General features: G+C 45.8%; 1 protein-coding gene across 1 annotated transcript in view; it reads right to left on the bottom strand.

Annotated features, from left to right (window-relative positions):
- Positions 1-27,712, bottom strand: part of LOC108570805 (puratrophin-1-like) — a 208,240-nt gene that overhangs the window by 116,787 nt on the left and 63,741 nt on the right. Inside the window, exons 5-10 of the mRNA XM_017932713.1 lie at positions 22,776-22,893; positions 8,878-8,971; positions 8,657-8,746; positions 7,874-7,963; positions 3,931-4,148; positions 3,251-3,389 (exon numbers count right to left, since the gene is read on the bottom strand). Coding sequence (XP_017788202.1) covers positions 3,251-3,389; positions 3,931-4,148; positions 7,874-7,963; positions 8,657-8,746; positions 8,878-8,971; positions 22,776-22,893 — 749 coding nt within the window. The remainder of the gene's footprint in view (positions 1-3,250; positions 3,390-3,930; positions 4,149-7,873; positions 7,964-8,656; positions 8,747-8,877; positions 8,972-22,775; positions 22,894-27,712) is intronic.

The raw sequence follows: 27,712 nt of genomic DNA, 5'->3' as shown, positions 1-27,712 counted from the left end.
CCAATGTATGCCTGGTAACACTACATCGACTTCTTTTTAACAATAATGCCTACAGTTACCTTCACTTTCTACTTCGAAATTTCAGTTATTTACCTTGCAGTCGATGGTTAAAATTCTGAAAAATTTGTTCTCTACCACAGTTACACCGCAAACCTGTCAATTTAATTTAACTTTTAGTACACTCATGTCCTTAAGAGAACAAAAAAAGAAGTATCGAAAGTATACGACACGCGATAAGACGATTAGAAATTGTCAGAGACGTCGCCAGGTAGATCTGAGACAAGCAAGGATTACATCATAGACCACCGGCTGACACGTGACGCCGCCTAGACTCCAGGTTTCCGTATCCGCAGGATCGCAAGACGCGTTTCAAGCCAGCGACACAATTACGTCACGGGCAATCACGTGTTTCCGCTCGGAACCGAGCCGTCACGTGCGCGTACGCGCGGATCGTGTCGAGCCACATGTTCGTCGAGGTGCACGTGGTGTGTACGACAAACTGATTACACGTTTAATTAGCATAATAGAATGAGCCGTTGCAAATAACACGCTCGGTCGTTAAACTTGGCGAAACCGTATCCCACGACGATTGTTATAAACAACAGGAGGTGGGGGGACGTGTGAGTTGCAATTAATTGTCCAATACCAGGGATCATTGGCAATGTTGGAATCATTAGCAGTTCGAAATCTGAACTGCTGATTTACTCAAAAATTTGCAGTTTAACTGATAAAATAAAAGAATAATTGTCAATATTCGTTTTAGTAAATTTACTCGCTGATTTTCGTTAAAATTTAACGCACGAGATTGTGTAGTATATCTGCTGTGCGTTTATCTTTATACCGATATACTCCAAAATTTGTACAGTTTAACTAAAAAATAGAAATATTGAGAATAATTGGCAATATTTGTTTTAGTAAATTTACTGGCTGAGTTTTATTAAAATTGAACTCGTGAAATTGTACATCTGCTGTGCGTTTATATTTGTACCGATATACTCCAAAATTTGCACTGTTTAACTAAAAACTAAAGACTCTCGGAGTAATTGTCAATAGTTGCTTTAACTCGTGAAATTGTATACCTGTCGTGCGTTTATTTTTATACCGATATACTCAAAAATGAACACAGTTTAACTAAAAAATAAATACACTGAGAATAATTGTCAATATTTGATTTAGTAAATTTACTCGCTGAATTTCATTAAAATTTAATTCCTCAAACTGTGTACCTACTGTACTGATACACTCAAAAATGAATCTCTTATTTTCACACTGTTTAACAAAAAAAAAAAAAAATAATGAAAACCCCATAAAAATCCCACGACTGTCTCTCCTTCCACCTGCTCTATCGATCACAACACCGAAGCATCGACGTCTCCATTTACGAATTCACACGACACAGCCCGAGGCGGTAAAGCCGTATTCCCTCAGGACTCGTTTCCATCCTCTCACGAGCGTCCAGTCCGTCTTGTCCCGAGGCTGGCGCGGAATTACGAAACCCGATCCTCCTTCCGCGATCCAGCGCCATAATCGAACGATTCCCACAGCGCTGGATCAGCGTTCAGACGTTTATCGACGCGGCGACGTCCATTATCGATTATGCTCGGTTATGTGCAAACACTCCCCCGCGAACGAGCACTATGACGACAGACGGATCGAATCGAGCGTGCCACGGTTAACAGAGCTCGCGATTTCCGTTCACCTTACACAGGCTTACTTTCCTGTCTCCAGCTATCAACCAGACGACTCAAGCACGCGATCGGATCCATAAAACCAGGTCGAACCGAGACACGTCGAGGATGCCAGAAATTAGGTTACCCGGAGGAACTGCTGCGGAAAAGTCTGGATCCGTGATCGAAGGGACACGAGACACGATCGATTTGGACTGTTCGACGAAGAGGCTGATTCGATGAACAGATTCGGCCAGCCGTGTGATTTTTCAGGTGAAAGTCGGGGTACCAGATGCCCTTTGTCTATTCGACTGTCTGGAGGATTTAATGGGATCGGGGGAAGATGTGAATACACCTATCCCCTGATTTACACGATTTCACTTTTACACGGTTTCAATATGAGGAGGTCTATAAAGATTTGATCAAAAACCAAACACAATTGTTTATTACGGATTTCATTACCAAGGCTCGCCGATCTGAAATTGTTTCTAATTCATCTAACATCGAACTTGAATCGCATCAAGTACTATCGAGAGATGAAAGTGACATCATACCAACCAGGAATAAAAGATTAATAGCCTACGAAAGTGATAACAGTAATTAAATTTTTTAATTTATACTTCTTGTTTCTATATGTAAAATGATTTACATACATATACCTTTATATTTTTATCATTTTACGAATAGACAGTTATTTTTATGTTTTTTAAGATATATTTAGTTTTATTTTACGTTGAAATAAATGACTGAATTATGCATACACGGTTTTCTAAGGAACCTATCTTCAGTGTAAATCGGGGGATAGGTGTAATGAATTTAATTAATTAACTGACTGAATTATGCGCATTTTGTTTTTTCCCCGATTTACACGGTTTTTCATACAAAAAACCATGACTTCGATTTACACGGTATTCTGAGGAACCGATCATCCGTGTAAATCGGGGGAAGATGTGGATACTAGCGGATGCTGGAGGTTGATAGAAAAATTCTATACGGTAGCCTAACTCGAAGAAGTTTCTCACTGTGTATACTACTTATGTGTTGCTCCAGGTGTCAGCGAATAGGCGGTGCAACATGGGAAGATAAGTCGAAAATGTAGACTAAGAGTAAGAACAATTTTGTCTTTCAATTGCTCCCTATTTGTATTCTCGTCTTGGTGCACGAGAGACTTAATTCGTTTCGTAAGTAAAAATTTATATCGATCTATGACCGATCTAAATAGTGGGGATACTTGTTCCTATCTTTATTTCACTATCTAACGAGATATACCCAAGTGCACAAGTACTCGACAAATCTTCAACATCGTTTAAAAAAAGTTCGCCTACATTTTCACGTAGATTCGTCCCTGTTCAAGTTGTACCAACAGTTCCCTGGCACCCAACTGCCCGCCAGGCATTTTTAAAGTGCCGCCACTGTGCCAGATACTTTTACAAAATGGCCAGTAGAATTTTGTACTAACAAACTCGTTTAAAATAAATACGTATGGAATTAAGATCACAACTTCCCCTCCACTCGAAGTGCCCTTTAATCGAAAGGTTGCCGACCTCTGCTGTAGATAGAACGAAAAATCACTGCCTACTCACCTCGTGCGCCTGGTCTTCGATGCTCCTGAGAACAGCGAGGTTGCGTATAGTAGCCCGTCGCGTCTCGAAGGAGGATTCGAGCCTGGTGGCTGCGTTCCCGACCTCCTCCACCAATCTCCGTGCCCGTTTCACCGACAATCTGGAAAGATAAAAGGGAGGCGTCGTGATCGCGACGCACCGTTAGGAATTCCCCGTGGCCGTCTTATCGCTAACGAAACATCGAACGCTAACTCGCGCTGGCTCGTCCCTCCTCTGCTGCACGAGAGTGGGCGCTAACACGACGCGGACATTACGGTCTTCGTTATAAAACCATCCTCCTCCTCCTCTATAGGAATACCACGCGAGAAAATATACTCGCGTTCGCACAGCCTAGACAGCGGGGGCCTCTTTTTCCACGGTGAAGTTCGCGCGCGTGTCGCTCGAAAGGAAACCCGGTTCGGAGGAGGATCCGAGAAAATGAATAGACGACGTCTCGCCGGTATTTTATCGACGTATCGAGCCAGCCGGAGAGAGAGAGATCTGTTGGACAATTAAAGCGGAACGAGCGGATATAAAGTGGCGGGCAGAGGGAAACGGGAACGGGCGACAATAAGTTCGAGTAAAGTATCGATCGGTGTCCCCGCGACCAGACACTCTCTCGCCCGCGGCGATCGCTTTCTAACGCGACCAAGCTCTCTAACCTAACGTGCTCCAGGTGTAGAAGCGGCGCGGCGCGTTCCTCCAGCGTCGAGATCGCCTCCTCCGCGTCTCTGGACGTTCGTCTCAACGTTGGATCGGTCAACAGTTGTCCGAGAGGTGTCAACGTGCCTGCCAGACTGTTGCACTCCTTCAACTCTGACATCTCCAACGCTAGCCTGCGACCAGCTGACTGCCATTCCGTCATCAGACCGTCGTACTCCTGTAAAGTAACGTTGCACACGTGTGAACAATCTTGGTACAGTTCAACCCTTTCCACTCCTTCGTCAATTTTATTCACAGCTACTACTGTGTCCAGTCGCACTCGACATATTTAAATTGCCGGTTTAAACGTGCATCATATCTCGCAATATTTTTTTTACACTCAGATAAGCAACAGCATGTGACCCTTTTTCGTAAAGAAAAGAGTGCAATTGTTACAGAAATGTGTGGAAGTTTACTTTTTAAATGAAACACTTAGAAAGAAAATGAAACAGAAACTGTAAAGGGTTAATGGAGGGTTTTTTTTGTCAGTGAAGAGTTTGGGTAATAAAAGCAGAGTGGAATGGGCTGGGTTGGACTGACAGGTAGTCAGAACGCAGAGGTAGGCACACCTAGCTATTAGTCTGGACAAAATCACTTATAGCAGCGAATTCCTGATCGATCGCAGATTCCACGTGACTGGAATTATTCTACACTGCGTGCTTCTCTAATTGACGTAGACCGTCAACAGACTGTCTTTAGAAGCATTCTCCTCCTCAGAGGTTGCCTGATACGCTGTATTAGGTTGTATTAGGATACATCCTATCTCTTCTAATTGACACGGTGATAAGAGTCAAACGGTATTTTCCTCGACAGTTAAAGGCGAATCCAACGCACTACTCGAATTATCTGTAAGAAGAACTCCACAGTGTAGCGTGGATGTTGAATTTTTGGGGCAACGGTTCATCGCAGAGTAATTTGAGAAAGTATCTTTCGGTTTTTGCCTCTACCTCGCTTAGAATTTTTCACCTGACAGATCCTTTCCTGCAACTCAGAGATGAAAGAGCTCGCGTGGATCTATTAGAAAATTGAAACGATCGAAAGATTTTTCGCAAATTGAATGATAATTAGAGCAGTTCTGATAGATGTTACACATTTATCGCAGATAAGAGATACTCCTAGTGTCGGTCTTGTGTCCATTGACGTCTCAATTTCGCGAAATCATCCGGTAGATAGATTGATCGATCCGGGGATCGATAATGGCCGGAGGCTAAACGTACCCTCGGCTGGTATCGTTGTCATAAATGTAGCTCGACAATCGCGATAACTCAAACTTCAAACGCTATCCAACGATCGTTTATAATTTTTCACCCGGCCACCCGATCTCTCCCAACCTTCGGCGAGGTTTTAATAACCGTCGATGATCTATCGTCGAACGCAATTAGAAAAATCAATTAGAGGAGGGGAAGGATGAAAAATTATCCAGCCGGGGTCATTTGTTACCACCGCTAGAAAGCGTTCTAACGTTGTTTTAATTGAACGAAGCTTGACGCCTTCTCGAGGTGTCCGGGATGATTAACAGTATTAATTCCTGATTGATTATCTCGAAAGGATATTTCCACGGCGGACCTAATTTCAGCAGCTTCTAACACCACCTCGGGACGTCTAATTAATCCGCTAATATTCGCACACCGGTTCAACGAAATTTGCATAATTCCTCGCTGATACGTCCCGACGAAATTACGAACCTGCAACTATGATCGTTCAATCGTGAGCACGTGTTCCATACTCCACTTATCAATCATGCTCTACTCAACCTCCCACCACGAGTAACCCGTAACCATAACCGTCTTCATCCCCTCTCTCGCTAATGACATTATAATAGCGTCGTGGATCGAGAAAGCTGAAGATTTTGCGAGCGTATACAAGTACGTTATGTACAGGTACATGCGAAAAGGTATTACAGTAAGGTACTCAGGACACGAACGATTCGACCACGCACGGCGAGACGTTCGTTCCTGAGATGCCTGGCGAAAGAGGCAGCATCAAGAGAGGAGTCCTTACTTTCCGTCCAAGAATCCCGCAGCTATGTTAATGCCTATCTCGACGAGGATCGCGAAGCCGACCGTTATTTATGAACATTTTCCAACGGCGAAATTTTCTCCTTGTAACGTTTCCCGATCGATTATCGGCGAGGCAAGGTCGCGAAGTAACTGTTGTTCGCTCGCCTTCTCGAGAGCGGCGGCCGCCGCCGCTTTTATCGGCCCGATAGGACTCGTCACTGTGCTATTTACGCGCGCACAATCGCCAGGATAATAGCCGCGGCAGAGCTGTTCGGCCACGAAGGACGTCGCGAAAAGGGCGAAGAGAATAAGAGGAGACAGAGGTTCCTCCTTTTCGAGTCGAGATGAAAGAGCTTTGAATAGTTTGCTGTTGGTTTGCTCTGGATTGAACTGAAGTAGAAGAGACATTTTCTTGTAATTAAGAATTGTTCACTTGCAATTGGATTGGACTTGAAATTAAGAAAAAACCTGAAGTGGCCTTTGAAGGTCGTTCCATGTTGATCTATATTTTTTGTTCGTTATTTAAGGGAAAGCAAGAAGAAGTGACGCAGTTTAAGGTCGTGCACCTGGTGGCGATGAGATAAAGTGCCCCAAAGGCGTCTTCAAGGTCATTCCAAGGTCACCGACAATCTTTGTTTACCGTGCCGTTTGAAGTGACAGGTCGTTGAACTCGCCTTATTATTACGAAAAGGAACAGAGGTGGCCTACTTTAGCGATCTTCTCGGGAACAAAGAGGTGAATGGCCAAAGAACGGCCGATCGGTTCGAAATTGTCGGACGGCAAGGTGAAGATGATACATAAATCTCTCGACTTTCACCCTACAATCTACTCGATTCTCCACCTCTCGAGCCACCACCGGAACCGCATCGCGGCCGAAAAGGCACCCTGGGCCACCCAATTACCCGGACGAATGCTTAATTCACGTCGAAACACTCGTTCTGAAGTAGCCGCGGCGGCTGCGATCCAGACGCATGTCGCAGGCGAAAAAATTGCGAGCACCGTGACGAATTGCGACCACGATACCGGGCCGCGACGAAGACGCCGCGCGTCCCTTTTTCTCCCCCTCCTCCTCGCGCCTTTAACGGGACCCATTAAAACGCCATTACGCGCGCCACAGAATCGTGGGTTGAGAGCCACGGATAAATTGGTAACATCGGTCAGTGCCACCAGAACCCGCCGGATAAATTCCATCGGACAATAATTGCGCCGCGATTCGAACGAGAGAGAGAGAGAGAAAGAGGGATAGATAGAGAGGCTGGTCCAGACGCCGGCACAATTATTCCGCTCACGGCCGGCCGTTTCATTTTTCATCGAACCTGCCGAATCACCGTCGTGACATTCAGTCAACCGACCGACCGACCGACCGACCAAGCGAAATTCCATCGAGACTACTTCGTTTTTTCTTTCTCTTTCTTTCGCCTCGAAGCCGTGACACGCGGAGGGAGACGAGGCAGAGGCGCGATCGTTTTCGGAAGCAATTTGTCGCGGCGAACGAGAGGCCCGACTTTGCCTGTCACTCGGGGAATTGCTCGCTTGTTAAGGTGACTTCGGTGAAGTATCGGTTTGAACGACAGTCCCGATTGAAGGGTGAAACGTCGTATTTTAAAGGATTTCAAAGGGGTACGCGCTACGAGCGTGCAAAGTGTTTCTCTGGACGATAACGCGCGGGGGGGATTTCCTGTGGAGATACCAAGGTGCTCGAAATTGTAGCCGAGTGAAACGTTTTCGAGAGGAGGCTTGAAACGAGAAACGGTCTCTCGGTTGAAAAACCCAATTTAAGACTCATCTTAAATGCAACGAGTGTCGCGCAAAGAGACACTCAAAGGTCGGGGGAAAGACTTCGTACACTGGAAAACGTCGGGGAGAAGGAAACAGAGAGAAGACGAGGTGAAGCTTCAGTTACCTTGTAAAACGCGATCCACTGTGCCTGATCGTGGCTCTGCTCCCGCCTCAGAATGTGCTTCCTCAAAGCGTCCTCGTCCACGACGGTCGTCTGAAAGTAAAATCGAGAAACGGTTTGTCCCCTGTGTCGATTTCCTTTTCCTCTCGAGTAAAGCAATCGAGACGCGTTTACCAATAGACGTTCGAGGAGCAACGTTTCCACCGTTGGAATTGGCAACGAGCAAACAATGATCGCGTTCGGTTTAGAGCGAAGGGGAGAGGAGGACATTCGAGCCAGTTGCTTAACCCTTTCGCCGCGAAGGACGAGTGTGTACACCGTCGGCATGAACAAATCGTTTGCGAAAAAGTGTTTGCACACGTGGGTATTACTCGCGTGTGTTGGTCGTTGATCAAGGTGTTTCGTATGGGGTCCTTGGTTGTGAATGGAAATACCGTATTGCTGCTTCTTTTCATCGAACACAGTAACGCGAAGCCAAGGAAAAGTACCAAGGGACCTTAGAATAATTTCTTCCTCCAGTTTGTTCTGAGTTGCCTGGGTCTATTTTGACCCAAGCAGAACTTCTCAAGAACTTTGCCTTAACTCTGGTTCATTTATTGTGTATACATTGTAAAAAGTAGTTATTGTTTATTTATCCATATCGTTGAAAAAAAAAGGGTCTTTAAATCTTGCAGAAAATGAGGTTCTTGGGTGATAAAAATAGACGTGGGTCAATATTGACCCAGTCCAAGGGGTAGTATTAAACAATCCTCGCTCGTTCTCTCGGAAAATGTGAATGAAGCTCACCTTGACGCGGCACAAAGGTAACTGGGAATCGTTCGAGTCCTCGGCAACGGAGCTCTGCATCAGCAACGCCTGAGAAACGTTCACTCGTCCCTGCAAAAACACCGAATCATCCCTTCAACGCTTGTCCCTCTTCAAAGAAAACACTTCCCTCTCTTCTACTCCAAAATCAGCGAACACCGCTCGCACGGAGTAATTACGCCGACCGTTGGAGAATTCTTTACCTGCACAACGACCAGTACTTTGTCCAGAAACTCCAAGCACTCGGGAGCGTGTCCTCGAACGAGAAGGGTGAATCCATTCTTGGCGCTGTCAGCGCTGCTGAAAGCAGAAAAGAAGAGAAAAATACGATACGTACACAGGATGGATCGGCTCGATGACGAGGAATCGTTTCTGGCAGAGGCACGGAATACGTCGCTCCGGGATAAATTATCCGTGGCATTCCGTGCATTACGCGTGAGTCACCGTGATACGGTAGTCGTATACGACTGACAAGATCTCCCACGTGAAGCGGCGTGTCGCCGCGATTTCTCCTTCGAGTCATGCCCGGAGAGTGAAACGAGTCATTCGTCGTGTCGACACGTTCGCGCGGCGATTATGCGCGCCCGCTCGAGGATACCGGCCGATCTTTCGACGGGGGCGCTAAATCGTTCCACTCTGACCTTCGCCGCGGATAATTGAATAATTCCCTCTCGGACGCGTTTCTTTCGCGGTGTGTCTCATGGTTGTTAGCCCCGTACCACCGAGATAATGGCCAGCTCGTGTAATTTTCCTACCTGTGTAATGGTGTATCCGACACGTAGGGAAGATTTTTCATCGATCGTTCGCGCTGTAGCTGTAAGTGAATTAATTTTCCTTCCGAGAAGTTTCTTCTCGGTTATCCTATTCGGGTCGTTCTTGAGACGCTTGGAAATTCTCCAAGAACGTCAGATATACAGAGTGGATCGAAGAAAAAGTTTACAACCGAGTTTCTCCTTGATTTCATTTTTTTCTCAAGAGGTATTCTCATTTTGAACTTACAAAAAAATAAATATAAGTATTCTAGAACGCGTGTGCAAGAGGATTGGTTTGAATTGGACAGATGAATCTTTAAACGCGTTTTTTCCGAAACGGTTTACGCGATATCTCAAGTTCTAGTTTATCAGTTGACTTGAAATTTGTAGAGCATCCTCAGCACACATCCTGTTATCGCAGGAACCGAAATTTCTAACATCCGTCGTTTTGTTCTTATTCTTTTAACATGCTAAAGACGGCCAAATATGAAAAAAATCGATAATCTTAATTCAAAATGCTGCCATTTTGAAAATAGCCAAAATTTTTATTTTATCTTGGTTCAGACCATAGCCAGATTTGTACCGATTAAGATTCTCCCTCGTTTTTCTATTTCAGCTCAGCAGAAGGCCCGGAATCACGTAAACAGTCAACACACTTTTTGCAAAGCACACTGCAAAACAAACTATAACTCGTGTAATTTTGATTGTTTTTACTTCAAAAAAATATATAACGTACTTTAGATACCCATAAATGTATGTGCAAAACCCTAATGCAAAAGGTTCAATAGTTCCTCTGAAAAAAAATCCTAAAAATTGCCACGGCCGTCGAAACAGAGAGTCGAATCTTTCAGAACGCGACAAATTTTTCGATACGACTACTGAGAGGCTAAAAGAGTACTCCCTAGTTTTCTTTAAAATGGAAGGCGGCATTAATATTTCGTCATTGGAATAAAATTAGAGGAGCTCGGGTTCCCGCGAGATTTCATATGGACGATTTCTAAACGACTTTTCGACATCTTCCCACGAGAACCGTTCAACTGGAGCAAGCCTTGTAATTAACCGACGCTCTGTTCCGCCGATTTTTCTCGCTGTCATCGTTCGCGCGTGTACTTAGAGGGAACGTTTCACTCGAGGCGCGGAGAGATCATATTAGAGTATCGAATGAAGGAAAAGCGTATCACGATCCCTGCATTAAGCTGTGACACGTGGGTGGTTCGCGTAAGTATGCAGCGTTTCTCACGCGGCTCCAGTGGCACCACTTCTCTCCCTCGACCCCTTTCATACACACACCAATCATGCAACCACTTCACAGTGGCGTATGCGCCGCAACACAATGCCGTTCTTTGTGCCCGACGATCGTTTTAATCCGCCTCGAGCCTCGTTCCGTCCTGCTAGCTTTCATGCCCGTTCCGATTGACAAACGAAAATCGTGCGCAACCGCCACAAGGCAGCCTCTCTGTTACTTTCATTCTCTTCGCGAAACCTGCATACGAAGGAATTAACCCGTCCAGACGTTATTCATCTTGCCTTACGAACGGTTAATCGGATGATAATTAAACCTCTTTAGGTACGTAGTGTTTGATATGCTGAAAGTAGAAGTGTGTTTTCTAGAGTGCTTTGCTCTCGAGGCATTTTTCGAGTAGCTATAAATTAGCGCGGCGGCAGACACGCTTTAGAAAGTTTAGCAAAGATTGGACGAAATCGAATTTCACCTGTGCGCTTGATTTTCATTGGAGTTTACTTGGAAGTGGAATAAAAAGGTGGATTCTCGAGTGAGACAGCGTGTTCGACAGGTTCGTCATCCTCTGCGCTCGAATCCGTATTATTGAATTTACCAGCTGTTTTCATGCGTGATTCGACGAGTTGGCTGATTTTTCGTAGGAAACATCGATTGTAATCTAATTAGACTGTGTAAGAAACGAAATCGCTACAGGTACGACAATTTGACGAGGATTTACAGATAGCCTAATCCGTATTAGAATTCCCACTCGTCACAGTGAGAAGTAACACGTGAAATATCGCCTTTAGCCAAGAATTCCTGGGAAAATTGGCTGCTTCGGTGAAAAATCGAGAAAGCAAGCATCCGTACAGCTTGAATATTTATGATCCATCTGAGGCAAGTCTGTCAACTGTCCAATATAACTATCCTTTCAAAGTGGAATCCTTGTACGAACCAGGAAACCGCGAAAGCCTTGAGAATTCAGCGTTGAAGCAACGTATCCCATCGTTCAGCCATCGAAACAAAGACAGTAAAGAAACGAACGTTCACGCATCCCACGTCGCCGATTCGCTTCAGTAAAATCGTGTGCAGGCGGCGCGCGAGAGGAGTCGTTCTCAATTAACCCTCGAGACGTTCTACGGGCGAAACGAGCCACCATAACCGTGACACGTGGATTTACAATTCGATCGTAACTGTCCGCCGCCGCTACGCCACTGGCTCGTAGAAGAAACTCATGCATTAGCGGCATTGTAAAGGCGGAGAGGTTGTGGAAGCAGCGCGTTCGGTATCGCGACAGCTCATCGTGTGTATACCTAAAACCGCAGCCGCGACCTGGGTGGGCAAAGGTTGTCGAGCGAAGACCTCGTCACGACCGAACCTTCTGCGCGATTCCAAGTCGGGGATGCAGAGTTTCGTTGCACGAAGCTGGGCTATAGCGCGTTTGGAATCGTCTGAGCGCTCAAGGCCACTTCTCCCACCGCGAGAGATCGTTTACCCCCTCTTTGACGAGTCTGAGATATTTTATAGGGTTTGGATGGGCAATCTATGGGCTATAGTTCGTCTGGAATAAGGAGATGTATAGGCTACAGCGCGTTTGGAATCTATTGAGCGCTCAAGGCCACTTCTCCCACCGCGAGAGATCGTTTACCTCCTTTTTGACGATTTTCAGATATTTTATAGGGTTTAAATGGGAAATGTATGGGTTACAGTTCGTCTGGAATTTATTGAGCGCTCAAGGCCACTTCCCCCACCACGGGGGATCGTTTATCCCCTCTTCGAAGCTTCCGAAATTTTTTATTTTTTAGATAGGCAACCTGTGCGCTATAGCTCGTCTGGAATAAATATTTTTATAGGCTATAGCTTGTCTGGAATCTATTCAGCGCTCAAGGCCACTTCCCCCACCACGGGAGATCGTTTATCCCCCCCTTTGAAGCTTCCTAAATTTTTTATTCCTTAGATAGGCAATCTGTGGGCTATAATTCTTCCCGAATAAATATCTTTATAGGCTATAGCGCGTTTGGAATCGTCGGAGCGCTCAAGGCCACTTCCCCCACCCCGAGGGATCACTTATCCCTTCTTTGAAGCTTCCTAAATTTTTTATTTCTCAGATAGGCAATCTGTGGGCTATAATTCTTCCGGAATAAATATCTTTATAGGCTATAGCGCGTTTGGAATCGTCGGAGCGCTCAAGGCCACTTCCCCCACCTCGAGAGATCATTTATCCCCTATTCGGAGCTCTCGATTTTCTTTACATAGTTTAGATAGGCAATCTGCGAAGATCGGTCTGTGATATTGATACTTAAAATGAATGAAAGGGTGGAGCAAAGAGGAGTAGGGTTTACCTTTCAAAGACCTTGAGGTAACAATTAACTCGAAGCGTCGTATAGATGTCCGAGTACCATACTGTAATCGAGCGTGAAGTAGCTCGTGTAGGTTAAGGCTATTAGCGTATTATTACTGTTAGTCCGGCCTTGCCATCGAGTATTACTTCTCAAAACGTTATATAGGTAAAGAACAATCGAAGGAAGCCACGACATCTCGTAAAATGATAGTTTTCAGGACAATGGTAAAAATTTCAACTTATAACTGCAATACCGGCCCATTGAGCGCATGCAAATCCGAGTATCGTCTTCGCGGCGAAATTTGCCAACGACAATGGCGGGACAATGGTCCATTAGCATGGAGAGAAATATTGGCGCCATCGGATGGATATTTCTGTTCCTCTCATCCTGGGAAATATAAGCAACAAGCTCTCGAAGAACTCTATTCTACTTTTTCTCAGCACACGAAAATTATAGGAAGTGAAAGTAAAATTCAATTAACGGTTATTGACACGTTCGATTAATAGCTCGACAAACGAAACGTGAAACCATCACCGGGATTCATAGATAAACCGTCACGATCAAAGAGTTACGGCCTATTAAACTCTCCGGCTATTGAACACTTGTTAAACACTTTAATATCGTCGAATGTCAGTTCGTGTTAAATTATCGAACGCCCATAGACGATATTTAAAGCCGATACATACCGGTATTCCGATACCAGACTTCAAATATCCTCCGTTTTCCCATTAACAAACGATACAACACACACACACTCTGTGTGTTCCACGATATCGATTTCACCTCGGTACATATATTTACGCGCTTGTAAAAATAATTGCCCGCTCGCGGGAATACACAATTCCCAGATCGATCGAATCGAAATTTCTCGAAAGCGAAGAAACGCGTACCTTTATCGCGCACGTAATTCAGGTGTTGATAAGAGTACACAACGCTTATGCAACCTGTCGTCCCCGACTTCATTTAAAATTCCGATAAGAGAGGTGCATTCACGGGCCGCTGACACGACGACGACGACTGTCAGGCCGCGCTCTTAATGTACCCGCGCCGTGGCCGCCTGATCAGCATACAAATCTCTCCATTGAAATTGCAGACACCTCGATAAAAACGGGCAAAACTTCGCCTATACTTCATCTCCGTACAAGTGTTACACGCGTTAACGTCCTACCGTACACGCCGACCGCTTTGAATGCTAAAAAGGAGCGGATGGAAACGCTTCGACTATTCTCCTCGGAAGTCTGAAAATCGAGGAGTGGTGTCCGTGAATTTTATTCCTCGTCACGGTTACACGTATACACCTCGCATCAAAACAACCACCTACGTTCCAACTCCACGCACACATTATACAGTATGAACTATCACCGTTCAACACGAGAACCGAAAGAATCCCCTATCAGAGGATCAGCGGTAACGACAGGGGTGCTTAACAATCCCAGCTAAACGGAATCAAACCGGCACAAGCAAAAAGGAGCCTGCCGACGTGATAGAGGTGCAGGAGCAGGGGAAAAGGTGCGAGGAGGAGGAAAAGAGTGGCTCGAGAGGTAGATACGATCTCGGAAGTGGGTCGACAAACTGCAGTTCCAGATCTTGGTCCCGCGGGGAAAAGGCGAGATAGGGAGCGAGGGACGTTCCGCCGTGGACCGTTACCGTCGAACACGAGGGTGGCTGAGAGAGCCGCGGGACGCGAGTCGAGACACGATGGAAGAGGGGAGGGACCAGACACAGGCTGAAAGGATTGATGCACGTCCATAACTCATGCAGAAATGCGGTCAGGTGCACAACTGGATCGGCGAGAGATCCCCCGCGATCCTATCGCGCGGCGATCTCCAGGCGTCGTCGTGACTCCCTCTCGAACAGCGATACGCGATACAGAGGTGCCACAGCTGCGAGGATTGTTTCTGTCAGCCTCCGCCGCTTTCCGTTCCGTTCCGTCGACTAATTGTTGGCTGGGAAGGATGTGGATTAAGTAGTTGCATTTGGTTCGTTGCGGTTCGTTCAAGGGTGATTTCGACGATTCGATTAGTAGAGTTCGGATATATTGGATGGTCAAGGTCATTTTTTTTTTTGGCGTTTTTTGGTTCTGACAGTTACGTCCTCTTGTGGAATCTTTCTGTTGCACCTTTAAATTACACCTGTTGTGCTTCCATAAAATATAAGATGGAGAGAGTATATTGTCAAAAATGGTGTATCCTCACGACACGCAGAGATACGCTCATGTGTCTACGACGTAGATTTACTATACGTACTCGTAGATAAATAAATTAATTAATTAACGTATATACAGATTCCAAGTAGGCGTGGCTGGTGTGAAAAAGCGACGGAGAAGGGATGACCTTGACTGGCCAATATATTCAGCCTGTACTATAGCTTCACGGCCCCCACTGCATTATTCCACAGCTGGCAATAGAAACGGAAGCTCGATCAACGCGAATATCGATTCAGGACTCATCCTAACCAGATTGCGAGTCGTTAATTCAAGGTCCACATTTTCAATCGCTACCCTCGACGTAACGATTACTAACAATTGTTGCACAGTAATTTGGCTTAGCTTGCAATTAGAAGCTTCCCGTAATTTGAAGGGTTGTCAGCTGAAATTAGGTATCGATGTGAAATTTGACAGATCGTTCAACCACCTCAGATATCTCCGCGAACGATCCACGAAGCAATTATCCATACTTCATCTGCCGCAAAAATCCCGCAAACACTTAAACAGTTCAGCAAACTCTCCATTTCTCAGTCACCGCGATAAATCTCTCGACTCTTACAAAGGGCGTGCACGGTCTCTCGAAAATCTGGATACACGTTATCGTGCGTTCGCGATCGTCCGCCATAATTCCCGCCGTTGTCTTTCGCGATCGGAATCGCGCGCGTGCGTTGTGTTTCGCGCAGGGACACGCGGCAGTGTTCCGGAACTTTCGCCATTTCACCTTCGGTCCCCGCGAAATCGAGGCGTGCTCGCAGCACGACGCGATTTTTCCCATCCCAGCCACGCGACAGGTTTCGCCCACAGGATCTAGGGAGCCGCTAATGGAAGTGAAAATCCTCGACCTTGCCTCGATAAATTGCGACCACTGGTAATTAACAGAGAAAAAAGAGAGAGAGAGGGAGAGAGGTTCAGTCATCGGTTTATTATCGACACGAAAAATAGAATTGCCACTGGTTAATCTGCTCGCTTCAAAGCGGCGTTAGCTAATAGAACGGGGTCGTGAGACCAATATAGGGTGTTTCTTTCACCGGTACAGAAATAAACAGAGAATGTGGTACAAGTTTTTCTCTACAACCGAGTAACTGTAAGAGAAATTAAAAGGTTTTTCGTCCACGGTACTAATGACTCGTTTTGTTATTGATTAATCGCTGAAAGTGTCCTCCTACCGGTATTAGGAACCCGAGGAATCTCAAGTAACGAGCTGCTGTACGAGGTACCTTCGATTCGACAGGTCAAGCCTCGCGTATACGTCCAGTACGAGGGAAACTTTCAGTGATTTATCATTCCGTGTTTATCAATCATGTTCCCCGATGGAATTCACCTAACTTTTAGTTAACGAGGGATTTTCTCGGAGGCGAAAAACGGCTGGAAGGTTCCGTGGGAACGAACTTTTCGGTAATTCATCAATAATAATAAGTGTGTCACCTGTTCAACTCACGTTTCAACGAGACAAAGATAATCAAGTTCCTCTTCGAGAATTCCATCGTCGCGACGTTTCCACTTTCCCGTAGACTAGAATTCTTTTTCTCAGACACACGAGACGCGGACAACTCTTCGTTCTGAACGCGCGGAGGACAGTGAAACGGCGTAATTTAAAAGGCGTGTGAAAATTCATAGGCGGTGCTTCACGCGGGCTCCGCGTTTTATTGTCGCGCGACCGATAAATAATTCGCAGCCTCCATCGAGAGGTAATCCTCGCGCCACCGAATAGAACCAGCCTACCGCTATGTCAACGTCGGTTCTACGCTTTCCCACTGCGCCGAAGCGCCACGGGGGGAAAAAAAAGGCCGCGGTCGAACGAGGGAAAAACGCTAATGAATCCCGCGTAACCGGTACGCTGATTTATGGCGATCGTGTTCCGCTCAGGGGATCATTATGACACTGTTAGCTTTCGTCGGCGGATTCCAACAGCGGCTTCTAACAGCTCTCGCTGCTTTCTTGTACACACCGCCTGGCTACCGCGAGATATCCACGCGTCGCAATAATGGACACGCGCGTTACGAACGCGAGAGCTTTCGCAACCCCGGCGACCTTCCGCGTGCCCGTTTCGGGGATGCGACTGGTGAAAACGCGACGAAGTCTTGCGATTGTCTTTGGCAATCGTGGGAAAACGTTTCTTCCCGGGATTCTCGGTTTACCGGATTGTTCTGCGAGACGTTTAGTGGGTGTGCAGGGTGTCTCGCTGGTAGTGAACGTGTAATTGCTGCTGTTCGAAACTTGCGGGTTTCACGACGTGGGTTTAGTGGTGATAAAAGAGGTCACAGGTCAAGGGTTATCTCGAAGATCATTTTTTTGCACATTAGCATGTGCTTTTTATAATGGAACCGTGTAGTTAATGTTAAATTAGTTGAACGACTTGTGATCTTAAACTTCTCTTAGTTTTAGTGATTTCTTTTTTAACTTTCAATACTAGCGAGCATAACTTAGACATTCGTTATAAATGAAGCACTGTATATGTGTGGGGAAAGTGAGGTGGTTGAATTGGAAATGTTCTGGGACCACTTTGAGTGCAAAGTTTTTAGTGAAAAATGTAGGATTATTTGCAAATTTAGCGAATATAATTTTTTACGAACTTTTTCCATATTTTTCAAACTGTTTTTCGCAGATTTGAGTAGTGATAAATTTGTCAACTGTTTCTTAACGTTGTCAAAAAAATTCTTGGTTATTTCGCAATGCACAGTGGTTCGAAACTTTTGGTTGACTCTGCATGTACATCGACTAATCCTGCATTGAAATGCTCTTTAAATGCAACGCGGTATTTCTCTAGTAAGGTGTATCTTTAAACCAGCACGTATTTTTTATATTCTCCGATCTGACTATTTTCATAGCAACTTGGAGCGAACTCCATCATCATTAAAGATTCTTTTAAAATCACATGGGAAAACTCTCCGCGTCGAACGTTATTTAAACACATTCACGGAATATTTACGCAGGAACGTGTAGCAGACCTGATATCTGAGATTTCACGAGGAGCCATGGGAAAAGTTCGATCAGAGTCGTTACCTCACATTCGCGTTGCTAAAAGTTCGTCTAGCATCTTTCATAAGCATCCACTCGTACTTTGCAGTTCGACAGGATCCACCTTACAATTCTCACTTTTCTCACGAATCCACCTTAAATCACTGTTGCGTCGTGGACTTTGATCAAGTCTTATGACCAGGAGTTCTGGCGCAGGTTGATGATAGTTCTCGCTGGTTCGAGGTGTATTGAAACTTGGTTGCTGGGTTAGCTGGGCTGGCGCAGGTTGATGATAGTTCTCGCTGGTTCGAGGTGTATTGAAACTTGGTTGCTGGGTTAGATGTTTTTCTTTTGATTCGTTGATGTAAGTAGATGTTTGATAGATGTTTAGTTGAAATTCGATTATTCTTTTTTTTAACGATGTGTCTCGCTTTACTGTGATTGTCGCTTTTCAGGTGTGTAGATGTACATATAGGCATTAGGTTGGTTCTGATTGGTGGTTGTGTTATGGAGGTGGAAAACGTGGTGCGTTCGGCTATTGGTCGACGAAAACTGTGACCTTTTGGGTGACGAATGTTTTATGGTCCCGAGTGTTTTTGGGACCTATTGTCCGAGTGTCGCGCTGGTGAGTCCACGGGGGGTATATTGCGGTCTTCCGAACGTCGGCACCTCGGTCTGGCGGCCAAATGTGACTAAGTTGTTTATTACTATAATCCGTCGAACCGAGACTTCGTTGCGTCCTCATCATGTCGCAACAATCACCACAACTGAATCATAAAAAATTTCTCGATTCATTTCCAGAAGATCGACGAAGCCACCCATCGAAATTGACGAAACTTACTCACAAAGGTATCTCTAAAATCCACGTTAAACCACCTCAAACCACTCTCTCCCAAAAGATCAGTAAAAAGACGGGCAAAGATAGGGCGATTCTTAAGAGAAGAGTCATCCATCAAAGCCGAGTAAATTCACTCAGAGAAATCCCCCCCAAAAACTCGCATCGAACCACCGCAATCTAATCACAAGCCAATCCACCCGAATTTCCCTCTGCCTTCGAAAACGATCAGCGAGAAGACAGTGAAAGATAGGACGTTTCTCGAAAGTAGGGAGCCTCGAGCAGAATTCCTCTCTCTGTTCGAGTGAGCAGCACGGTTGCACGGGGCACCATAAAGCCGCGCGATCAACGATACCGCAATAGGCTGCCGTGGCTATCGTACGTGATATGTTTTACGAGGCGGGCAGCATGCGAAGAGCGCGGCTAAACGAGCGACCGGTCGAGTAGAGGACGCGAGTCCTCCCCTTTACGATCGCCTTTCGACTCCTCCGGCCCGCTGACAATCGAACAGGAGGAGGCTAGCCCGTCCCGATCGAAACGGTTCTTAATCGCGATCGACCGACGGGAAAAAACACGCGTCCGGGCGTTTACGGTCGTGCTGCGCTCACTGCCAGGGGATCGTGCTCGTTTGCTGGCCTGGTACTAAATAATTCATCGGGTTGCTGGCTGCTGTTGCTGCTTCAGCAACGCTCGCCTCGCGGGGTGGCGCTGTTTTGTTGCTCGTTTCGACGTTGCGCGGGTTCGAAACCGTGTTTCTGGAATTTGCGGCGTACGTTTCGAGGGAAATGAGGCGCAGTAAAATCGCTCCGACGTGTTTCCAGCGTCGAGATCACAGAATTGACAGAGATAAGATGAGTTCACAGGTCTGGGATGGTGTGATCCACTGTTGGGTCATTCCAGTGGCGGAAGACCCATCGGTGGGCCACCACATTGTTTCGCAATACTCTACGGAAAAACGCGTATATTTAACTGAAGAATTAAGCATTAACGATAATAAACACTTTGGGTAATATCGTGGCCTGGTACTATATTGCGTTTCTATTGCTACCTCGAAGAGAATAAATTGTGGCACAGTTTCGACTGCGTTTATAATTTCGACGAGAGTATTTGCAGCGACGAAAATTCAAAAATTTGGAAAAAATCTCTTCATATTCCTCTTCCCCGAGGTCCTTTCGAATTCCAAAAATCCCACACGATCGAAAGGCAATTTCTCAAAGTGGCCACCGAAAAGAGTGAAATGAAAAGCCTGGTCGGCGGCCAGGTATCACAGAGAGCACTCTCGAGCGAGGAAATTGCACGGCAGGCTGTTGGAGGTGGTCGAACAGAGGCGGCCGTAGGAATTGGCAGGGATCCAGTGGTCTGTTTGGATCGATCGAAGAGGGACGAGGCGGCCGGGGCTAAACGGCACACGGCAACGATAGCAATAAAATAAATTGGCCTTATGCCCGATTCTTATCAATGAAATATGCACTTTCTCCGAACAATAGACATATTACGTAATGTGAAATATATTCAGTTTCCTCGTGTTGTTGCACGCTTTCCTCGATACGCCGCGATAATGGACGATCGTTATTCAAAATTCTATTCCCCCGACGCGTTAAGTGGCGCATGATTTACCGCCTTTCCCGTTCCACAACGCCGGCCTTTATTCACCTCGGAACCACTGCGTGAACACCGTTTTAACGCCGCGGTCTACCTCGAGGATACGATCGAAAATTCGCCAACCGTAGGCGAGAGAAAAGGGAAAGAAAGAATTCACCCCGAAGAGAAAACGCGACACCTGTTACCCGTTTTCGATTATATATACCACACCTTTGCACACAGAGGCTCGCACCACCTCTCTCGTTCGTGCGCTTAATTACGCGCGATTAGTACGTACAATACGCGGTACACGGTGTGAAACGGTGAGATAACAAGTGGCGGTGTGGTTCGAACGTTTGTCGCGATATCAACGGTGAGAAGGCGTAATGCACCGGGCACATATACAGGCACGCATGAAACGCGGAAATTAATTTCTACGCGGTATGTAAGCGAAGTTTCACCACCGAGAATTTATACGAACAATACCTAGGCCACGGTGTGGGACCAATGACAGAGATTACACGCGAATATTAATGACGCTATTAAAGTCACCTCTGTAATAGGAAGCTTTCGTTACGATCGAACGCTAGAGGCGGACGGAAAATAGAAGAGAGAAGGGTTGAGGAAATGCGAGGTAATGAAATTTTTCACGATTTCCGAGATACCGAGCTTTATTATCGTGCTGCGAAAACTAAAAATAGGGGAAAGTTTGAAGAGCGAGAGGGTAGAGTGAGAGAAATGGAAAGAAAAGTGTGGAGTGTTTGGAAGAGAAATAGAAGAGTAGCGGTGGAAGAAATGGCCTTGAGTCGCTGATTTCGACACGCTAATTACAGAAAAGTGAAAACATTTTCGGAAAATTTCACTTTTCTTGCTAGCCGAATATTTCACAAAAAACCTCATTTCCCAAATGAGTAAGATCTACGTAACTCTGCTCTATTACTGACAGTGTCCAGAGATTTCTCCCACCCGTAATTTATTACAGACAGAAGAAATTCTGCTCTATTTTCCTGAACGAGAAGAATTCGGAGAAGTCAGCGAGCAGGTAACTGATTGATCAAGGAGCTCGCTCCTCGTTAGCCCTCCGCGAACGATGGAATTAATTGAAAATCCCCATAAGGCCGATCGTTTATCAGCGTGTAATTGAATTATCGCGCGGCGAGCACGGTAATTACCGACGATAGCGATTTTTCAGCTGGATTCCGATTAGCCCCGGAGTAATTAGAAAAACGTCGCGCCCTCCGCTAATTAATAGGCAGACGCGCGTGGCCTGGTGCGCGCGCGGAGGCAGTCCCGACACGTCGTTCTGCTGGGAAATTCGTAGTTTGCCAAGGTATCGTCGTGGAGGAAGGATACACGAGCCGCGAGATTTTGCACCTCGTCCGTGATTACGGTGGGCGTGCCGCTGATGTCACGGCCGTGGAAAATTATAATTATTGCGGAAACCGTCGTCGATCACGTCCGCCCGCTGGAAAGCTCGCTCCTCGCCCTGCCGGATTAATGAATCGCCGTTATTATTGCGACGGTGATTGCCGGAAAAAGCGGACACCGCGATCAATCCTTCTCACCTTTGGTCGTAACGCGGCAATTTTTGGACGATTGAAAAGCTAATGAAATTGTTGCGAGAGCTGGAGAATCCTGCTTTCCTTTATTTTTCCTAATCGTTTCATTAATCAGTTGACTGATCAGTAAGGTGCCTGATACTTTGGCACCCCAATTTTTATCGTATTTTCGCATAATAAAAATACCGAATAATTTTATAAGCAACAACGAGGAAAACTTGGGAAATATTTTTTAATTTATTTCATTTTAACCGTGGCACAGATTGTGCTTACGACATTGAAGATGGCCAAATATAGATGATGCAGCTTTTCTCGGTAAATAGCTGAAGTTTACACGCAGAACCAGCAAAAGAACCATAAATCAAGGGGTTAATACATCGTTTCACTCGTCATCGCTAAAGCAAGGCTCATTTTTATTCCCTCCAATTAGACGAATATCCTCAAAAATAAGTTACGCGACAACCGAACAAAGTATCCGAACGTCGCAATAAAACCTCCCCACAAATACCACAACAGAGATGATGAGAACACCCGGGCTGGCAAATTAAAACAGAAAATCACCAGCATTTATACCCGAAAGAAGAAGAAATCGCCGAAACCTCTGCACGAGCTAACGAGCGAAAATTTCAACCGGTCAATTATTAATTACCTGGGTAAACGGGCGAGGTAGAGTAGAAGCGACGACACGTCCTTAACCGAGAGGGCCTCTCTCCTCGTCGGCTCGTCCTCGAACTCGAGAACGGGTCTGCCGTGGGCGTCGGTGCATCCTGCAACACAGAAGTTCGAAAAAAATTAATTACCTCTCGAGCAAAACCGTTCCTGTACCTCTCATTCATGCGCCAACTTCGCGGCTCTCTGTCCTCCCTCTCTCTCTTCCTCCGATATCGAACTCGTCCGAATTTATTTGCTCGATTAAACGACCAACACACCGCCCTCGGGGTTACAATGCAAACGAGTGCAACACGCACAGGCACACAGGTTGGCGAAAAAAAAGGTGAGAGAGAGAGAGAAAAAAAGGAAGAAGAGGGAAGGAAACGCGAGGCTCGCGTACGAGCAAACGATCGTAGCCGCATTAACGGCGTAATAAAAGTCGGTAACAGCATTTGATTACAGGCCGTGATCCGATTCGGCCTGGTACCAAGCTCGATCGTAATCTTTAGCCTGGCGTATAAGTTATTAAATGATCGGCTTTTAGCCGTGCCTATCTCTCGCTCCTCCACCATCTTGAGTAGGTCATCTTCCGGTAAAATCTTCGCCGCCTCTCCGTTTCTGATGTCTCTCCCAGAGGTTTTGTACCGATGAAAACGTAATAACGAAACAGACATAGATCGTACGCGAGGATAAAACTGTTGGCGAGTTTGCTTGAAATAGGGGACATCGTAAAATCTTATTGTCTTAATCGTGACCGCGCGCGCCACGTAGGATCGGATGTCGATTGCGGCTTGCCCGCGCTATCACCGCGGATCGGATTCGTTGACGCACGACCGATGTTGCCTCGCGATCTAGCCGTTGTTCATCGATTAGACGATATATGAGCGATACGATCTCCTCCGCTCTGGCACGAATGTGGATAACACATTCCTCGCAGCGGCCCTCCTTTGCCTGGCCTGTGCTTTCGTTGCCTGATCATCGTTGCGCGATCCATGCGAACAGAGGAGAGACCGACGAACGTTACAACGTAATGAATATTGTACCGTGCGGTGCAGAAACTGTGTCCACGCGGAATATTTCCGTTATTTCCAACAATACGGGCAAATGTTGTATGCGAAATTTTATTTGAGTGGAGATATGGAGGAGATTTCAAAGCCATTTCCACTTTTTTGTTAATGGGATTCGAGGTAACCTCTATTTTTTTTAAATAGGATGCTATACTTCTTTTTATAAACGGAGGATTCGTGTATATAGTCGACTGTGACACGTGCTGTCGACACTGGCACACGGTGCAACGCATCCTGAACCGCATACGCCGCGTCGTCGAATCAACGCGTCGACGACGCATTTCCGCAAATTATCTACGCGTAGAGACCTCCGTTTCCCTGCACATGATCGATCGAAACGCGCCAAGTGTTCCCCGGAGGATTTTAATATTCAGAACGGTGACAGACACGCGTGACACGCGCCACCGTGACGACGATGAAAACTGGACTCGAAATCCCGGCCGAAGGCGATCGCCCAGAGCGTTAATGATAATTCATATTGGCGTAAGTTATACGGCCGATTACGTGGTAACGCGATAATAATGCCCAATGCCAGTGGGCAGACTCGTGCACGCTCGCGAATTCTCCTCTCGGAGCACAGGCGCCGGTGCAGCGTGCACTTTTCCCCTGTACCACACGCTTCGGATAGTTTATTACCCCGTTGTTGTACCAATGAGCATACTTAAGCCGAGGAAAGAAAAACAAGCTTTTTTATCAACTGCAAAACATTGATTTATTATTCCGTACCAAGTGGTACGTCGGTCCCGTGATTTAAATACGGAAAAGTTGTTTACTATCTAACTGTTCGTAACCGGAAGTAGACTTTCACCCTTGAAAATTTCGCCTAAGCTTGACCCGACGAACCTTCGACTAACCCCTAACACTCTGTAACGCAATGTAGTCTAGTTATCGTGATGCGAGAAAATTTTTACACGTAATTTAAATGACTCCTAAGAGTGAATAGGATGGAAGGCAAAATTTCTTTATAAATGCCACTTCTCTTTTTCACTCTAATGAAATGAATCTTAACGAAATGACATGAGAAACTTCCTTTCACTCTTTGCCATTTCTTCCATTTTATTTACCCTTTGGATCCATTTAAATTACGCACAAAAATTCTCCACCGTGGCCAGAGAAGGCAATTATGTGGCCTGTTTCACGTGCCCCACTCTGTACACCGAACCTGTTAATCACAATTACGAAACGTCTAATTTTCAGCAACACCTTCTTCCTCCCGGCAATCATTTCTAACGTGCTCCGCCTCTGCTCCACGTTCCTCCGCTGATTTTCTCCGGAAGTAGGGTAGCACGACCGTCGAGAAAAGCTCTGCTACTCGCGATTCCGACGTCCGTCAGTACTCCAGGTGTGAAAACGCGGACCGTGTTGGCTCGTGACAGCGGCGATCGCAGTCTCCGAGCTTGAGGCAGTCCTAGTGCCTTAACGTCTTCATCTCGCGGTGAAACCGCTCGTAGAAGGCTCGGTAATCGATCGGTTATGGTAATCCGAGCGGCTGCCTCGGATCGTTAAAAAAGGTCGCGGCGGGCAGCGTGATCTTGCATTTCCTTGCTTCGAGAAATCACGCCGCGGCCGGCAGCGTTCTCGATGTTTACGACACGATTAGCCGTGCCCGTTCCCCTGGTCGCTTCCCGATTTTCTATGCTGCCGCCGGCGTGCAGTCCGTGCCGTTCACGTGTTTCCGTGGAAACCTGGCCATTCGAAGGAGGAAGCTAGATTATCGGCCGGGGGATTTCGCGCGGTGAAAGTTTCGCAGGGGGTTGACGAGGTTGGATTATGGGTGGACACGGTGAAAGTGTCTTCTTTTGCTCGATCTTTCGCGGTAGACCCTTGCTTTCGTGAATTACACACATTTCTTTGTAACGGTTGGCGGTAAGATTGAAATTGATCGATGGATCTTTCGTGGTAGCTCGCTGTTTTTGTAAATTTCGAAGCGTTGGTAATGATATTTAGCAGTTGAAAGATTGTCTGAGTGAAGCGACAGGTTTTTATCAGATAAATTCATCGTTGGAGCGCAATTCGAAGTAATATATTGGAAGAATTGACATCTTGCCAATGTTCAATTTCAGAAAATAAGAAACCACTAGTTTAGAATGTGTCTGAGTGAAGAAATAGATCATTGCCATGTCAATTCATCGTTGGATCACAATTTCAATTACTGTATTGAAAGAATTGACATCTTGCCAATGTTCAATTTTAGAGAATAAGAAACCACTAGTGTATAATGTGTCTGAGTGAAGAAATAGATCATTGCCATGTCAATTCATCGTTGGATCACAATTTCAATTACTGTATTGAAAGAATTGACATCTCGCCAATGTTCAGTTTCAGAGAATAAGGAACCACTAGTTTAGAACGTGTCTGAGTGAAGAAATAGATCATTGCCATGTCAATTCATCGTTGGATCACAATTTCAATTACTGTATTGAAAGAATTGACATCTCGCCAATGTTCAATTTCAGAGAATAAGAAACCACTAGTTTAGAATGTGTCTGAGTGAAGAAATAGATCATTGCCATGTCAATTCATCGTTGGATCACAATTTCAATTACTGTATTGAAAGAATTGACATCTCGCCAATGTTCAATTTCAGAGAATAAGAAACCACTAGTGTATAATGTGTCTGAGTGAAGAAATAGATCATTGTCATGTAAATTCATTGTTAGATCACTATTCGAAATATTATTTCGAAAGAATTGTTATTTTTTCAATGTTCAATTTTGTACAAGGAACTACTTGGACTTTAGAATGCCTTTCTGTAAAGATGCTTCAAGTATTTTAACACATTTGCTATTACCTTACTGCTGAAACATTTTTGCTTACTTTCCTAGTATCTATATTTTTATCAGCCTCGTGCACATGTAATATGTATTAATTACATAAACTGTGTGTATTTTTTATAACATATTACATACAGATAGCAGTGATATATCGTAAGAATTGGCGCGTCACAAATACGTAACTCTGACAGCGAGCGTGTTAAGTAATTTCAACGGAGAACAGGTAGATCAAGTTTGCACAAATTCGACAATAATTCCAGAATAAATAATTCAACACACCCCTACTCTCGTGAAAAATTCCCTGCCCACTTCCGTTCACCCTAAAAGAAGAAAGAAAAAAGAAGAATCGCATTGTCTCCGAGCGACAGGAAGCGAAATGCTCGATCGTACTACTTAACATGAGAAACCCCCCTGAACGAAAATGACTTCATCGTTCGCTTTCGATTCCCACGAAATCCGATAAAATCCCGTCTCGCCCCCACCGAAACAATTCCCCGCGTAGAATTTCCCCGACGGTTCTCCCGAGGCCTACGAAATTCCAGCGCTTTCTACCTGGCCGCGTCCCGGTCTCGAGTTACAATAATCACCGTTCCACGTCGGAGGCGCATATATATCGTAGCGCGGCGCGCATTCCGCCTCTACAAATCGTCGCTCGTCCATCATCATCGCATTACCCCCTCGATAAAGATTGAACGAACCGGGGCCGGGCACACGGCTTTTAGCGTAAATCAAGCGTACTTACGCTCACGACGCGCGCGCGCGAGCGAGTCCGTCCGCTCCACACAACAACGCAGGGATAGCGGCGCAAGAGCAACAACACGCCCAAGAAGAAGGAAGAATGCGCTATCCTTTCGACTGTATGGTGATTTAACGGAGGATGAAGAGGAGAAGTGGATGGAAAAAGAGGGTAGGAGGGATGGTGAAATAGGTGGAGGAAGCGTGGAGAGGATCGCGAGTAGCCGCGAGGCGGCCGCTGCGACTCGTGAGAAAGATGAACGATAGTTGGATGGATACGTCAATACGCGTGCGCCATTAGCCGCGTTGCTTTTTCGATTTATTGCCGCCCCGTAAATCCCTGATTTCTAATTGCACGC

The sequence above is a fragment of the Habropoda laboriosa genome, unplaced genomic scaffold, assembly GCF_001263275.1.
Source record: "Habropoda laboriosa isolate 0110345459 unplaced genomic scaffold, ASM126327v1 scaffold86, whole genome shotgun sequence".
Lineage (NCBI taxonomy): Eukaryota > Metazoa > Arthropoda > Insecta > Hymenoptera > Apidae > Habropoda > Habropoda laboriosa.
This window is presented reverse-complemented; position numbering and strand designations above follow the sequence as displayed.